Source organism: Sesamum indicum, linkage group LG3, assembly GCF_000512975.1.
Source record: "Sesamum indicum cultivar Zhongzhi No. 13 linkage group LG3, S_indicum_v1.0, whole genome shotgun sequence".
NCBI classification, from domain to species: Eukaryota; Viridiplantae; Streptophyta; class Magnoliopsida; order Lamiales; family Pedaliaceae; genus Sesamum; species Sesamum indicum.
In genome coordinates, this window is record NC_026147.1 from 16,898,412 (window position 1) to 16,914,122 (window position 15,711).

At 31.7% G+C, this 15,711-nt stretch overlaps 2 protein-coding genes and 1 non-coding gene across 3 annotated transcripts; 2 read left to right on the top strand and 1 right to left on the bottom strand.

Moving 5' to 3' along the window:
* On the top strand, positions 3,702–7,293 carry LOC110011753. The gene is made up of 3 exons (XM_020692919.1): positions 3,702–4,382; positions 5,582–5,710; positions 7,003–7,293. Exons 1-3 carry the CDS (start codon positions 3,894–3,896, stop codon positions 7,084–7,086), a joined length of 702 nt encoding a protein of 233 aa, XP_020548578.1. The 5' UTR covers positions 3,702–3,893; the 3' UTR covers positions 7,087–7,293.
* On the bottom strand, positions 7,742–7,814 carry TRNAA-AGC. The gene has a single exon. It is a non-coding gene; the product is annotated as a tRNA-Ala (tRNA).
* On the top strand, positions 13,408–15,238 carry LOC105158719. Its single transcript, XM_011075559.2, has 2 exons — positions 13,408–14,029; positions 14,864–15,238. Exons 1-2 carry the CDS (start codon positions 13,581–13,583, stop codon positions 15,015–15,017), a joined length of 603 nt encoding a protein of 200 aa, XP_011073861.1. The 5' UTR covers positions 13,408–13,580; the 3' UTR covers positions 15,018–15,238.

Genomic DNA, 15,711 nt, shown 5'->3' on the forward strand with positions numbered 1-15,711 from the left:
GACTCTCAAGTTAGAGTTATTCGAGGTAAAAATATGCGAATTTGGGAAATAGATCGAAAATAGCTAATATCCGTTACCACCAAGAGTAAGGCGTCGAGGTATTTATAGGCCTATGTGAATATTGTTGCTTGTGCCACATGTCATCATCAGTTTGATGGGCGTTTTCGGTCGGACGACCCTCCCTGAATCGAGTCTTCGATAATAAAATGGGTCCATCCGACCCGCTTCCACTCAGGCGTAGATCCTAGGCCTCTAAATGACTGAAATGCCCTTCATTAAGGGTATTTTGCCCAAAAATTAGGGTTTTCCCCATCAATATATATAGTTAAAACTCTTTCATTGATAAAAAGTAATAGACTATCGGAATAATTAAAATCAAATCCACAATAATTTAAAAACAGGCATAGTTAAAGTCTTTAAGCAATAAATGTAACTAGTTGGGGAATAATTAAAGTTAGATACACAATTGATCAGAATATAATACAAATAAGTGTTTTTAAAAATATTTTGAATGCCAACTTCTAACTGCAATCACATCTAAAGGAAGAGAGAAAGAGAGAAGCGGTGGAAGGTTTGTTATTTTAAAACTTAAATATATTTCCTTTTTTGGTATGGAATTCAAATATAAATTTTACAAAAATGGGCTTTGCCACCTGCACTTTTGATAATATATGAACTTTGAGCTTCTATAATTTGAATATGAAATTCTTATAAATAATTAATTATTTTTGTTAAATTATGTTATATATGTTTTCTTTCAAAAATAATTATATATTGACCGGTGCAGTTTGATTTTGAGCGTTTATTTTAGTTCTAAATCTAAATTAAAATTAATTAGTGTGGTGCGATTTTATTTTAAATTTAAAATTGCAGTTTGGAAGATAAATCATACAAAATAGTTCGATTTAGTTTGATTTGGGCGGTTATAAAATTTTTTTGATTACCCCTATAAAATATAGATATAAACAAATTTGAATTTTAGAACTTAAAAAGTTTATGGTTTTGGAATAAAAATTTATTTTTGTGGCAGAAAGACAAAAAAAATAAGATTATTGAAAGAAAATAAAGAAGGAAAAAAGAAAATGTAAAATTAAAATGGTCTTTGCCACGTGTCGAGAATCCAACAAGTTGGCTGGGGATCCCTTGACAGAGTCAAAATGCAGTAAGGGCATGTGTACTCTACTTTTCGTTAATTTCTAACAGAAGGAGGATTTACGCTCAATTTTTTTATATAAAAAGAATTTTTAATTTATTTTTAAAACACGGGAAAATTTTTAATTATATTACAAAAACACAGAAAGGTAAAATAAAGCTTAGCAAGATTTATTTTTTCCATCTCTTATTTATTTTCTATTTTTAATTTTTTTTCACTTATCATAAACCAATAAAACTAGAATGTTTTTATATAACAAATTTTACCAAGTACTTAAAGATGTTGACAATGTGTATACCGAAAGCATTAAAACGATGCAATGCAATTAAAAATATAACTGAAATAATTATTTAACTATCAAAATTATGTTATTATATTTGTTTACCGTATAATTTTGATAGGCTTATGGGCCCAAATGAAGAATTAGAAGAGCCCAACATCTATCCCAGCCCACCAGTTGATAAGAGCAAGCCCAGTAGCCCAAAAGACTTTTGTTGTAGATGTTAAGGACTACCACTACTAATTAAATAAAATTCCACATAGGATACAAAAGTTTGTTACACAGACCCACTTGCCAATAGATCTTTAATCCAGTATTTGTATTTAACAGTAATGAAAAGGGAGAATTACGATTTTGGTGACCATTTATTCACTTTTGGTCCTCATACTATCGTTTTTAACAATTTTAGTCCTCAAACTTATCATTTTTTGTCATTGGCGTTAGTTAGGGGGGTTAAAATAGACGAAGGTCAGTGTTGGACCTTTCCCACCTGCTCGCTGGCTGCTTCATTTAAGCCCTTCAACATTTCACTTTTCACTATTTTTGTTCAACTAGAACCATAAATTCCAGCAATTTAAATGAAACCTGTTACGCAAATCATGAATTCTGTAAACAACTTATACACAATTTTGTCAAAATATGAATGTAAATGTGACACAAAATTTGCCGAGAAATTGACCAATACCTGGATAAAAATCTGCAACAATTGATCTCATAGACATTCATAATAATCTATGTTAAAAACATAAGCATCCATCAAAAGTCAAGTACTTAAACATCCAACAACAATCACACAAATTAAACTACATGTTCCAGTTCCACATTAGACCCCAACATTCATTCCCATCTAGGATTCATGTTGTTGCTAGAACTTCCACCTACACCTTGATCACCAATGTTTGATGAATTGCCTGCTGAAGTTCCACCCACACCTTGACCACTAAGGTTTGATGTATTGCCTGATGCAGTATTTTTAATGCATGATCTCATGTTGGATAGTGTTGTGAAATTCATCGCTGTCTTGCTCCACACTCTGCATAAATCATCCGACAAACACTGCTGTGAATTAAGGACAACCCAATTTGTTTAACTTTTATATTTTTTATATGGTGATGGCAGCTTAGTGGCTGGACTTCCTGGCTAGCTGTTCATCAGAGTATTTGCATATATAGTCAAGAAAACATTTGCCCATTTTTGTCCTCTACAGCACCCAATAATGACAGTTTTGACCAATGAAATATATATGATATTAAGGTGGTGTTGTATGCTTGGTCAATGTCAGCGCAGTGGTTATAAAATATTTTGTTTACAGCTAATTTAATTATTTCTCATTACCCTCCATTATATGCCTGCCAGTTTATAATTTCAGACTAGATCATCAGCTGAACAAGTCAAACGGCTATTCAATTTATGCAACTCTTTTAGGGTTCTCATTACTCACCCATTGGTGATTTTAATGGCCTATTTTGGAACCATTGTGATGTGGGGTAATTTCATGAAAGTCGGGCTTAGATCTTACTCCCAGCTCATTTAAAACTCGGGTTTTTATGTCGGAACTCTGATACCTTCAAAATTCTAATATGAATGGACTCATTGTCGTTGTTCGATGCTTTTGGCGTTTGAAGTGCACGTGAAATTGTATAATTGAGTAAAGTCTGTAAGTAGCCGCCTTCTATATCTCAAGTACAACTTTTGTTATCCTAATATTCTTACAACTTTGTACACTTTTCTTCGTATGATGTATTTGACTTAGGTACTGAAAAATCATTATCGGGTCCTTCCCAATTTAGTTTGACAGTGATTTATTTTAAAGGTCTCCTATTCCAGAATTTTGAGGTGTTCTTTGCTCATTAACCATAGCTTTCCCCTATATTCACTAAATAGACATTAATCTTCAACACTGAAACACATAATATATTGCTTTAAATCTTGAATTGTGAAATATATGAAGGAGAGTTGAATATTCTGCCAACTTCAATCAGACTCCATTTCCCTCAAATTTGTTACTTGTAATTTCCTTTCGAGAATAACACTTAATTTTTTACAAATAATTAATTATTTTTACTTAAAATAATTAATACTATTTCTTTTTAACCACGATTTGAACCCAAAACTTCTCCTTTATTTGAGAAGATCGATAACACGCCAGATCCCAATATTCTTTCAAATAACACCACCAAAATGTAGATATATATATTTAAATTTTCACTATTTCTACTTTTATTTAAAACTTTGTACGAAACAAGTACTATAATTTCGTCACACACTGTCTTAATATATGATACTCCAAAATACCAAATTCTTTATCCATCGCATGAAAGTCAAAGCACCCCAAACATTGCCTCTGATAGCCTACTCGCAGATCAATCAACCCAACCAAATTCCCGGATTCATCTCCTGACCTAAACCAATTCCATCGATCCCATTCCTCTGAAAGAATATTAGTCGACAGGGCCGGTAATGGAACGACTACGTGCAATAGCCGATGCTCATTACCGCGCAAGCCCTCCAGCGGTGAAGGCCCTGGCGTACGACTTCTTCAGAGCCCTGGACGCCGATGGAGATGGCAAAGTGAGCCTCGTAGAATTCTTGGAGTTCATGAAACTCGAGGGCTACACGCGGCTGTGCAGCCCGCATTTCTTCAGGGATCTCGACAGGGACGGAAATGGCACTCTGGATTTCTGGGAAGTTCTCACACTTTACTATATCATCAAGAGTGGGAGGCCACTGTGTGATTGCTGTGGAATTCTGATACCTGGAACGTTTTTCTCGTGCGTCGAGTGCTTCGATGGCCCTGGAGGGTCTTACTCTTTGTGCATCTATTGTTATAGATCTAACAAGAGTTCTCACGGCCATGGTGGCCGTCAACAGTTCTTGGATACCTACACTTTGCTGGAAACCAAGAAACGGTTTGCATCCGGGAGACAAAGAGGAGAACGTCCGGCTGAGGTAACCAACAATCGCCCGAAGAAATATAATTTTTTTTATCATGTTTAATTACGATGATAAAAAATTTCAAAAAAAATACGAAGAATACTAATTAAATATTACTGAACAGCGGCCAAACACATTAGTCATGTCTAAAAATCATGGCAAAAATTTTAACCATATTTAAAAAATTATAACAAAAATTGATTAAACAAGCATAAAATTTACATCTTCATATTAATTTTATTTTACGATGGTCAATTCAATTTTTTCGGGAGCATTTTGGAAATTTAGATAAACCGTCCCTATAATTTGAATATATATATATATATATATATTATAATTAAAATATTCCTTTAACTTTTGATAAATTTACACCAAAACCCCCTACTATCATGTTTTTATAGATTTATTAGCGAAAGTTTGCATTGTAAAATATGATTGTAGGTTTTTCTATCTAAATGTTTTATTTATAATATGTTTAAATGCTAAAGGGTGTCAGTGAAATTATCCCAACAATTGCGGGGTTTGGATAATAATCTAGAAAAAAAAATATTTTTTATAACCAATTTCATTTGAACAATTTTCATGCTTTCTCACCGTTACTCATGAACATTAGATATCACTAAAAAATAATTAATTATTTCCTACAGGATGAATTAGTACGGCTTGAAGTTGTGATAATTAAATCAATACTACCAGCTATCTTCTAACAAATCAATGTGAAACTTATTTTGACCATAGATTATATCAATATTTATCATAATATTAGTTGTGATATCCCGTCCAACATCCATTAAAAATTGATAAGATAATTATCTATAGACTACATATGGTCAAAAAATACTAAATGCATTCATTAGATTTCTTTATGAGTTGTTCATTGCTGAATTTTGAAATGCACTCGATGAATTTTGAGATGATTATCAAGTCCAACAAGCTTGCGGGCTATCACCAAAGCATTTGGTATGGTACTTAGTAATAACTATGTTTTGGCCGTCTTTTAAAATAACAACAAATTACCAACAATTGCAGTTAATTATTATTTGTCATGATTTTTTGTTTCTATTCATAATAATTAATATAATAAATCAAAAAGTAATATTTCTTGCCGCGAATACAAATAAGTTAATATGATTCTAAATTTGATGAGAGTAGGATTTAACGTAAGCATGTTGGTTAGATAGGGTTGTAAGCTTTAACGTTTGACAAAACTGCAGCCAAGAACATGGGAGACCATAAATCCAACAGTAGCTGGACAAGACACTCATTTTCACAACAATGGATCACAGCCACCAAGCTGGAGCACAACCCCGACGCCGCCTGCCGCCGTTCCTGCAGCGAGAATTGTGAGTACTGTTTGATGGGCATATTTACTTACTTCTTTAGTTTTTTAGAAAAATTATACTTTTAGTCCCACACGATTAAAAGTATTGCACTTTTGGCATCAAAGTTTACTAGTTTTAGCAATTTTGATTTCAGTAAAATAAAAAATTATAGCACGTTTGATCACATAGGTAAAAAATTATAGCATTTTTTGTCGCAGATATGCTACAATATTTTAACCTACGAGACAAAAGTATGCTAAATTTATAAACTATGGGACCAAAAGTGCATCCTCTATTGTATTGCACCGAAAGTGCAAATTTCTCTACATTTTTTTTTATATATTTTTAAGACAAGAAATTAAAGAATTTTCTCTTGATTTGCAATTAATTGATTTTGATTAATTTTTTAGGGGACAAAATGCATAAAAAAACCCCTATGTTTTAAAAAATCTGCAAAAAAACCTCCTATTATTAGAATAGGCTAAAAGCTCCCATGTGTTTTGTAAAACTCTGTTCAATCGCCCCCTCTCCGTTAAATCCAACTAACGGTGTTAATTTTTAAGAAAATAACCGTTATACCCTTACTTAATATATATTATTTCTTATTTTAATGATCATTGGATCTTTTTTGATCAAATATTGATCGTTAGATCTAATCAATTAATCTCAATCGTTTAAAAAAAATAAAAAGTTTAGATTCAATAAATTATTAAACTTATATTATATAAATAAGTTAAAATTTTAAAAATATATTATTATTATATATTAAAAAAAATACAATTTTAAGTTGAATTCACAATACAAAAATTCAATACCGGGCTTAATTGCACTTTGCCTTTCCTCAGAATGAATTCTTTAGTGGCACCTTATTCGTGATTAAAAAAAATAAATAAATAAAAAAGAAAACAATCAATTACTTGGATAGATGAACTCTCTTAGGTTAATTGCATTTTACCCCTTATAAAAACATTAATAGGAGAAAACTCCCTCACATAAAAAAAGTCAACGTAGTCTTTTAAACTATAAAAGATATAAGCATGATCCCCATTTTCCTTCCACAAACAAAAATCTCATAACTTGAATTTCCAAAAAGATTTTGTCGTCGGACCAAATTTAGCCGAATCAATCTAATTACAGAGCAAGTATGGTACATTTATTATGTGATTGATCATTTTTTTTGAATTGTATACCAATCACACGACAAGTTTACTGCACTTACTGTATGATTAGCTCAAATTCATACATACCAAATTTAAACTAGAATTTTTCATGAATTTCCTGATTATTATATATATATATGCATGTATTGGCAGAATAAATGGAAAGCAGCACTGACGGCACTGGAGATAGCACTCAGCGTTGGGAGCATTTCAACCACTCTATGTACAATCCTATGACCTAAAACTGATGCAAATTTCGTACTAATGGATGGTTTGATTCTTGATGACTAATATTGTCCAATGTACAATGCTCAGCCTACTCAGGCAGGAGTTCACTTAGAAATTTGCATTTAGATTACAGCTGCTTTTATCATATTTGGACTATTGTTATTTGAAAAATTATTAATATCCCTCAAAGTAAAAATATTTATACAACTTCTAGGCGGTGAGGTGAAAATGACTACCTTATCCTTGTTTGATCGTTATTTTTTACAAGAAAAAAATATTTAATAAAATATAAAAGAATTTTAGGGTGGGTAAATGTAAAGAATACATACAGCATATTAGCTCGTCAAAATATTTTTAAAAAATTTGTATTTAAAATTATATTTCATAATTCAAAAGGATATTTTGGATGGATTCATCATAAAAAATGGATGAAAAATCGAAAGAGTTAGTTTTTAGATGGACATTAAAATCAAAATAATTTTATAAGTTGTTAAATAACAAGAACGTATTTGTAATTATATTAAATTTTGGCGGAGGTGACTGTAATTTGGCCTTAAAATTGAGATTTTCAAACAGTGCTATTTATGAATCTTTTTTCTAGGATTTTACATAAAAATAGCTCTCTTTTCTTGTATTGGAGAAATTTTCCGAGAGAGGAAACAGATGGAGATGCGGGGTATCGATCCCCGTACCTCTCGCATGCTAAGCGAGCGCTCTACCATCTGAGCTACATCCCCGTATGTAAATTTGTATTAGTCGCGTTCACATACATACTATCAAATTCATTTTTCTGTTCACTTTTCCCCTTTACCTGCAACGACAATTGTGCAGTATTTTAATGTGCTATTGATGAGTATGTACTGATGTTGGTTTAGAGAATCTAGATAATATATAGGGATAACTATATTAACACCCTTTATTTATTATTTTTTTTATATAAATTATTTCTATCTTTTTTCAAAAGTTATTAAAATCAGCCTTTAAAGTCCTAAAATATACTTGTTGCCTTGGTCAAAGTTTAATTTAATTTTTTGATGATAGAAGCCCTCGAAGGTATTTTATAATTACAGAAAGGTAGATGGTGTGTAAATTAATGTTTATGGGGATGAGTAATATAACCCTATATATATTTTTTTATTATTTATACTAATTTATAATTTTAATTTTTATTATTTTATTAATTCTTTTAATTTAATCTCTATATAAAATTATAATTTAAAATAATTTATGCAGTATATATAAATTATATCAAAATTAGTAAAATAAACAATTTATTTATTAAAAATATTTCTAATTATTAAATTATTTTTTTAAAAAGTTATTCCTTCTTTTCAATCCTATCGCCATGCCCACACTCATCTCCTGCTTGTGCCCTCGTTCCCATCAACCCATTGCGGCCGTTTGCCATAAAAGTATGTATTTATAAATATATAAATATAAATATGTCCAATTATATCCATATTTATATATTTATATTGTATAAACTTATATGCATATATATGTATAATTTATTAAATTTAATAAATTTAGTTATAAATAAAAATAAATATTTAATTTTAAGAATTTAAAATAATTTATACGAGTGTGATAACTTTTTAATTAAAATTTATAAGCTAGTAATTAATTTTTATTAATATATCAATTAAATAATTTAATATTTTAAAATATTAAAAATTGTAAGTTTATATACAGATTCAATACAAAAAAGTTAATAAAATAATAAAATTTTAAATTAAAATTATTATAAATAATAAAAAAATATACGGAGTTATTCATCCCCATAAATATTATTTTGATACTCCTCTACCTTTTGGAAATTACAAAACTTACCTTGAGGGCATATATGAATGTTTTCACGGTAACAATTTAACTGAACTGCAAATCAATAGTAACGCCACTCATCTCCCCTATGAACATCATCACTTCATCAATTATTGTTCCTCCACACAGTTCATACCCACGGGTGATCTATCTAGCAGCAGCTATCTTAATAAATCCCCCGACAAGTATTGTATCAATGTACTACTATTTATTTAATGAAATTTACATTTATTGAAACTCTCCGACAACATGTAGATTTTGTGGGGACTATATCACACAAAATGTATTAACAACTATTAAAGTTGACGTCTCCATTTGAATAAAAATATTTCCCCACAAAAGAAAAAAGAAAATATTAAGTAAAACCATCCAAAAATAGCAAAACATATTGAAGAATAAATATTATAAATTAATTACAGATACAAAAAATATGAGTCTTGTTAAATTAGAAGTACTTTTGAAAATTTTAAAGAGATCGAGTCAATTTTGCTAATTTTCGTTTGAATATTTTATGATTGTTTGTAAAAAAAAATATAACATTTAATTATAGTTAATTTTATAATTAAAATAAATAGCCATATCACTATAAAAAAAGAATAGCACATTATTGAAAAAACCAACCGACAATTTTAATATTGTTATTAATTATATATATTTAGTAACAAGAAATTTATTTTGTCACAATATGAATTTCATGATTTTAATTAGCAAGAATCAGTAATAAAAAAAAGTGTACAATGTTGACACTAAATACAATTAGTGACACATATAGTGATAATTTAATGACAATATATAATATTTGTTACTAAATTGTCACTATATGTGTGTCACTAATTATATTTGGTAGGTAACAACTTTATACATTTTTTTTATCACTAATAATTATGTAGTGACAAGAGAAAAGTTATTGTCTCTTAATATATATTTTTAGTGTAATATTATCACTATTTTATTATTAATATCATACTTGCTTATAGTGTTAGTAATAGTCATTGATTTGCCGCGTAAAAGTTCTTGTTTGTCATTTTACAAATGTGATTAAAATATTTACCATGGGTAAGAGTCATGACGAAAATACCTTTCATAGTAGATAGTTTAAGTTTTAGCATCTGTTTTATTTAACTGCAGTTAATAATAGTGATTTATCACGACTTTTAGTCCGTAACTACATTAAAAGAGTAGGAAATAATATTTTTTATATTAGTATATTGCATTTTTACTTTCTTGTGAATTAATTTTCTCACAATATCATGGAGGTTAAAAGAATAATAAATGCAAGTTGGAGTTTAAATTGTAATGTCTTAAAGTTCTATTTCAATAGAAAATTTTGATTGAACATAATTTTGTTCAAGAAAATTAAAGAATAGCGAAATTACACTTCCTTTATCTGAGATATGGTATAATTATATGTAAATTTTTGTAGTTTGGAAAATTACATCTAATTTCTCTGAGAGTATAATTATACGTAGATTTTAATGGTTTGGAAAATTACATCTAGCACCCCTGATGTTTACTGGTAACCTAACAAATAAATTTCTTCGTTGGCCAAAATTCACTGAATTGCTGATATTAACGAAAAAATCGAAGTAAGATTGAGATTTACTTGATTGACTTATTGAAGGTCAAATAATTTTTTTCCGACTAAACTACCCTTATAACGATGAAGATATATCTCCTCACATGCATTAACTCATGGAGACGTACGAGGGTAATTTGATCATAAAAAAATTTATTTGACTTGCAATAAGTCAATAATAAATCAATTAAGGGTGACAATATAATTTTTCTGATTTTTTTTTAATATCAGTGAATTCGATAAATTTTAACTAACAAATGAATTTATAGTTGTTAGATGGAAGCAAATCTTAAAGGTATTAAATGTAAGTTCTCAAACTATAAAAAAATTACGTATAATTACATCAAATCTCAAATAAAAAAAAGCATAATTATCCCTAAAACATATGAAATACATATATGCAACTTGATGAGATATAGCAGAGTGTATATAAAAATGCGTTGAAATGAAAGATTAAACGAGAGTGTATACAATATTACAATAAAAATAATAAAATTATTGTAAGAAAGGATGGAGAAGCATGCAACAGTGGTCGTGCCGGAGTGGTTATCGGGCATGACTAGATATCATGTGGGCTCTGCCCGCGCAGGTTCGAATCCTGTATAGAACTTTATTCCATCTGCAAATCCCTTTTTCTCCCCCAATCAAGCTTGGCAAGAATGGTGTACGAGTTCAGCTATCATGATATGTACATATACATGGCTTTAGCTTGTGTACATGCAGCCGTTGGAGTTGATATGAAAGTTTCATATAGCATTTCCTTGGGCTTACGGTGCTTAGATATTTTTCGTTCATTTACAGCATAAAATTGTAGATTGCAAAAGTGTCCCCTCCAGCCTCGCCATACAGCGACGAGCTCGACATATCTTTGCCATTCGGAGGCGGCACATTGCCTCGAAGAGATGCCCGGCTGTCCTCCCAACATGTGGCGAGCTGCGCCACCCTCAAAAATTTGTCCCGATCTTCATCAACACTAGTCTTATCCGCGGCTTCCTTAGCCATCCTGCTCAGCACGCTCGGGCTATGCTTTATAAATATGTTTATAAATATTAATATTATATTCATCAAGTTTTATTGTTTGTTGTTGAAATGCTTTATAAATATGTGCTATGGTTTCTGGATTTAAAATCCTCATTTTTGAGTTTTTTCTACATACTTGCCAATTTTTCCTGCAGGACGTGGGTATTGGGATATCCCAAAACTTTATATCTGTTTGCAGGAAATTAGTGAGATTGGGAGTGTTACTATAATAGTAAGTTAAGTATGCTTATCGGGGATGCACAATATGCTTTTTCTTCTAGAGTAGAAATTTATGACAGAGGGTAATAACTCAATACATAGCTGAGTAAGGATATTGTTGCTAGGAGTGAGATCATATGAAGCAGGTTGCGCGATGCTGCCTTCAACAGCGTGCATAGTTCTAACCCAGCTGCTTTGTGGGGTGCGACCGGCTTCGGCGCTCTTTCTTGGAGTAGTGTGTAATAGATTTTCCTTCTACGTAACATAGCCAGCCTGCTATAGAGTTGAAGTGAGTAGTAGAGCATGAAAATGACCCAACTTACTAATCTAGCATATATAGGCTACTAAATAGGACAACTTCATTTTCATTTGCAGAGAGAATTGAGTGTACGAGTATAAAATATTTATTCCAAAATAATTGCACAAGGGCCTTTGTTTATAGGTCTTCCCAGAGTGAACATGAAAAGTATTTATAGCTTGTGATACACAATTAGAAAACATCATGAGCTAGCTAAACAAAAAGAAAAATATGGATTGTGATTATCTTGAAAAAGTTATGACTGCTTGAATGAGTTTTATCAGTTAGCCCGATTTTTGCAGGTTTCGTTTTACTTGTTGCTTCTAGGTTGGTTGCTGAAAATCTAGGAGAGGATTGTTGGAGAATTTTTTATATGATGTACATTGTAATATCAAAAAGATATGTAACTTGTCATCATTGTTGTCCGTCACATCATCTTGTTGGATTGGACTTGTTTATGAGCCTGCCAAGTTAGTAAAGAATAGATGGATTGTAAGCTTGTTATTTTACTTGGACCAAAACGGTCAAGCCTGCTGGGATACAGAATGGGGTCTACTTTCTCAGCTTTGGACTTGAAAAGATATTCGAGAAGGCATAATTATTTGTGGAATGAAAAATAATTTTGTTCAACCGATCAATTTAAGAAAAGTAAGTATTACACTTATTAGTTTATAAAGTAAATAATACCTCAACAATAATTAACTAAAAGTACGTATGACAGGCATACTACAAAATGATTGATATCAAATGCTAAAATACAATTAAGTGGCATTAAATTAAAATACAAAACATTTATTTTATTTTAGTTTGATTATTATATTTTTATATGTGTCAACAAATTATAGTTTTGGAAAAATTATATTTTTAGTATCATAAAATAGAGGATTCAACACTTTTAGTCCTCTACTTTAATTAATTTTTAAAATGATCTCAAAATTGAGAAAATTCGCCACATTTTAAACCTATGTTTCACAAAATTTTAAAAATGATCCTAAAATTGGAAAAAATAAATAAAATTGATATGTTTAGTCTCACAGGTCCCATAGAGAAGAGGAGTAAATGTGTAAAATTTCTTGATCTTGGGACCATTTCAAAAATTTCGTAAACTAAATATGTTGAGTTTTTTTTTTTTTTTAGGACTATTTTGAAAATACTACAACGTAGAGGATTAAAAATACTGAACCACCTATTTTGTGGGACTAAATGTATAATTTTGCCTGTATTTTCAACATTCAATACCCATATTTTTTTATTAATTAACAATATTAAAAATATATAAAATAAATAAATATAATAAAACTTTTTACAGGATGAAAAATGCATTTTCGCATTCGAATGGCTGTCCTTGATAATTGATAAGCAATCCCACAAATTTGGCAAGGAACAAATTGTGGATCACAAATGTGACTAAATAAATAAAAATTCTCACAACATTTGTCCATCCATTGCTCAGCTATTCCCATCAAGGAATAAAAAGCAGGAGCTGGTATAGCGCCGTCCCAGGAGGCGGTCTCCGTCGGATTTCGCGTGGCCTTTACTGGTGATAAACCGCGGCCGAGAGGGTAAACTATGGTAGGTGTGAACGCGGCGGCGCGCAAGGGATGGTGGTGCCCCAGCCGCGAATCGGCCGGTGCACTTGACTACGCTCTCTCCCATGCACTCGTCGAAAACGACACCTTGGTTCTACTCCACGTCGAGACTCCAAACCCGTGGAAGAACCCGTTCGGTGCACTGTTCAAGAACCCAATGTCTCCAGGAAGCACCCGAGGCAGCAGCGGCGGATCTTACTCCTTGTCGTTGGCGGCGGCGGAGGGCGCCGGGGGAGGAGAAGTGGATTTTCTCGATGGGATGAAGCGAACGTGCATGGCTAGGCAGCCGAAGGTGAAGGTGGTGGCGGAGAAGGTGGAGATGACGGACGGAAAGGACAAGGCCTCTGCGATTGTTGCCCACAGCGCAGCCTCTAAAGTTGATCTTCTGATTATTGGGCAACGGAAGACTCTTTCTAATGCAATATTAGGGTGAGTTTTTCACACTTTTTGCTTCATCCTTAATTTACCCTTTTTTTTTTTTGAGAAAAGGAAATTAATACCTCTATAATTAATAGTTTGAAAAATTCATAAAATGGTAATAATTATCATCAAGATTTGGGTATATACATATCACCCAACTCAGTTTCCGAGAAAATTCATATTATATTAGAGATTCTTGATAAAGCTGCAACGGGTAGGATCTAAGAAAATAACCATTTTGGTCTATCTTGCCAATTTACTTAGATTAAATTGATATTGATTGAGCCCCTTACCACAATTTTTAAGAAGATTTTGTGAATATATGTGTGGAATTCTCCCATTTTTAAATTACAAATTAATTTATAGTTTATAAATTTAAGGAGAAACATATTGATGTGACGTGAATGTGTGATACTAAAGTGTGATGAGTAATATTTGATAGTTACGATGGATCTAGAGGTGGGGTGGGGGGTTGTAATTTTTTTTTTCAAAAAAATATATAAATTTTATTTTCACAACAAGAAAATTGTTTAATAGTAACGAAAAAAATTAGCTTCGAGATAATTATTAAGTAAAATTCTGGTTGCTAATCTGTATTATCTACACATAATTTTTGTTTCTTTTTATACACTGGCCCTCTAATTTGTTTAATTGCCGCCTAATTATTTGACAACGTAAATCCAATGTATAAGTATAATTTTCGGCCCTATCAAACTTATACTTTTAGATCCGTCCCAGTTTGATAGGCTGTTCCAGGTACGGTAAGCTTTTGAAGCAGATTGGAATTAAAACCCTTATTAAGTAGTAATGATGTTTATATGATTATTGTTGTGGATTAAGCAGGCCTAGAAAAGTGTTATCGCTTAAAGGATTTGATACAGCAGATTATGTGGTTGAGAACAGCAAATGCACGTGTGTTGCAGTACAGAAAAAGGGGCAAAAGGCAGGATATCTTCTCAACAGTAAAACGCATAAAAACTTCTGGCTCTTGGCGTAGGGGAAGTTCTAAGAGTGCCCGTCTCTCTCCATGTTTGAGTTTTGGAAATAGTCCACCACTTTTGCACTTGTCTTGGTTGCAGAATAGGCATATATTTTGGTTAGCTTCTTACCATGTTTGATGCTCAAATGTGATTGCTGATTGTACATTTTTATATGCATTACTTTTGGCATTAACTTCTTTTTGCTCAGTGAAATAATTTCAAGAATTTGATTTCACCATTTCCAATTCTATGAGAATTTGCAGAGTAACTTTATACCAATTTACTATTCTATACCTAATCGAGCTCGAAATATTTGACCACGATGGTTGATCGTACTCGGCCACATATCCTTACCAGATCTAGTGATTGGATCTTGAGAATAGAAACACGAACGTGAGATTCGTCGGGTGTGTCCCCGACAACGACCCTCCGACGCTCAAGTTAGAGTTGATCGAAGTAAAAATGTGCGAACTAGAATGATAGGTCGAAAATAATAGAAAACAGTTACCTCAGTAAATGAAACGTCGGGGTATTTATAACTCTAGAGGTGTACAATGGTTGGGTCCACGTGTCATCATCTGGGTGATAGCGTCTCAGATCGTACAACTCTTATTAGAACGGGTTTCTTTCAGGGCTGATTCTACCCATCCCACTGGAGCAGGACCTGCGTCCTGTACCGGTAATTACAGAAATGCCCTTCATTAAGGGTAT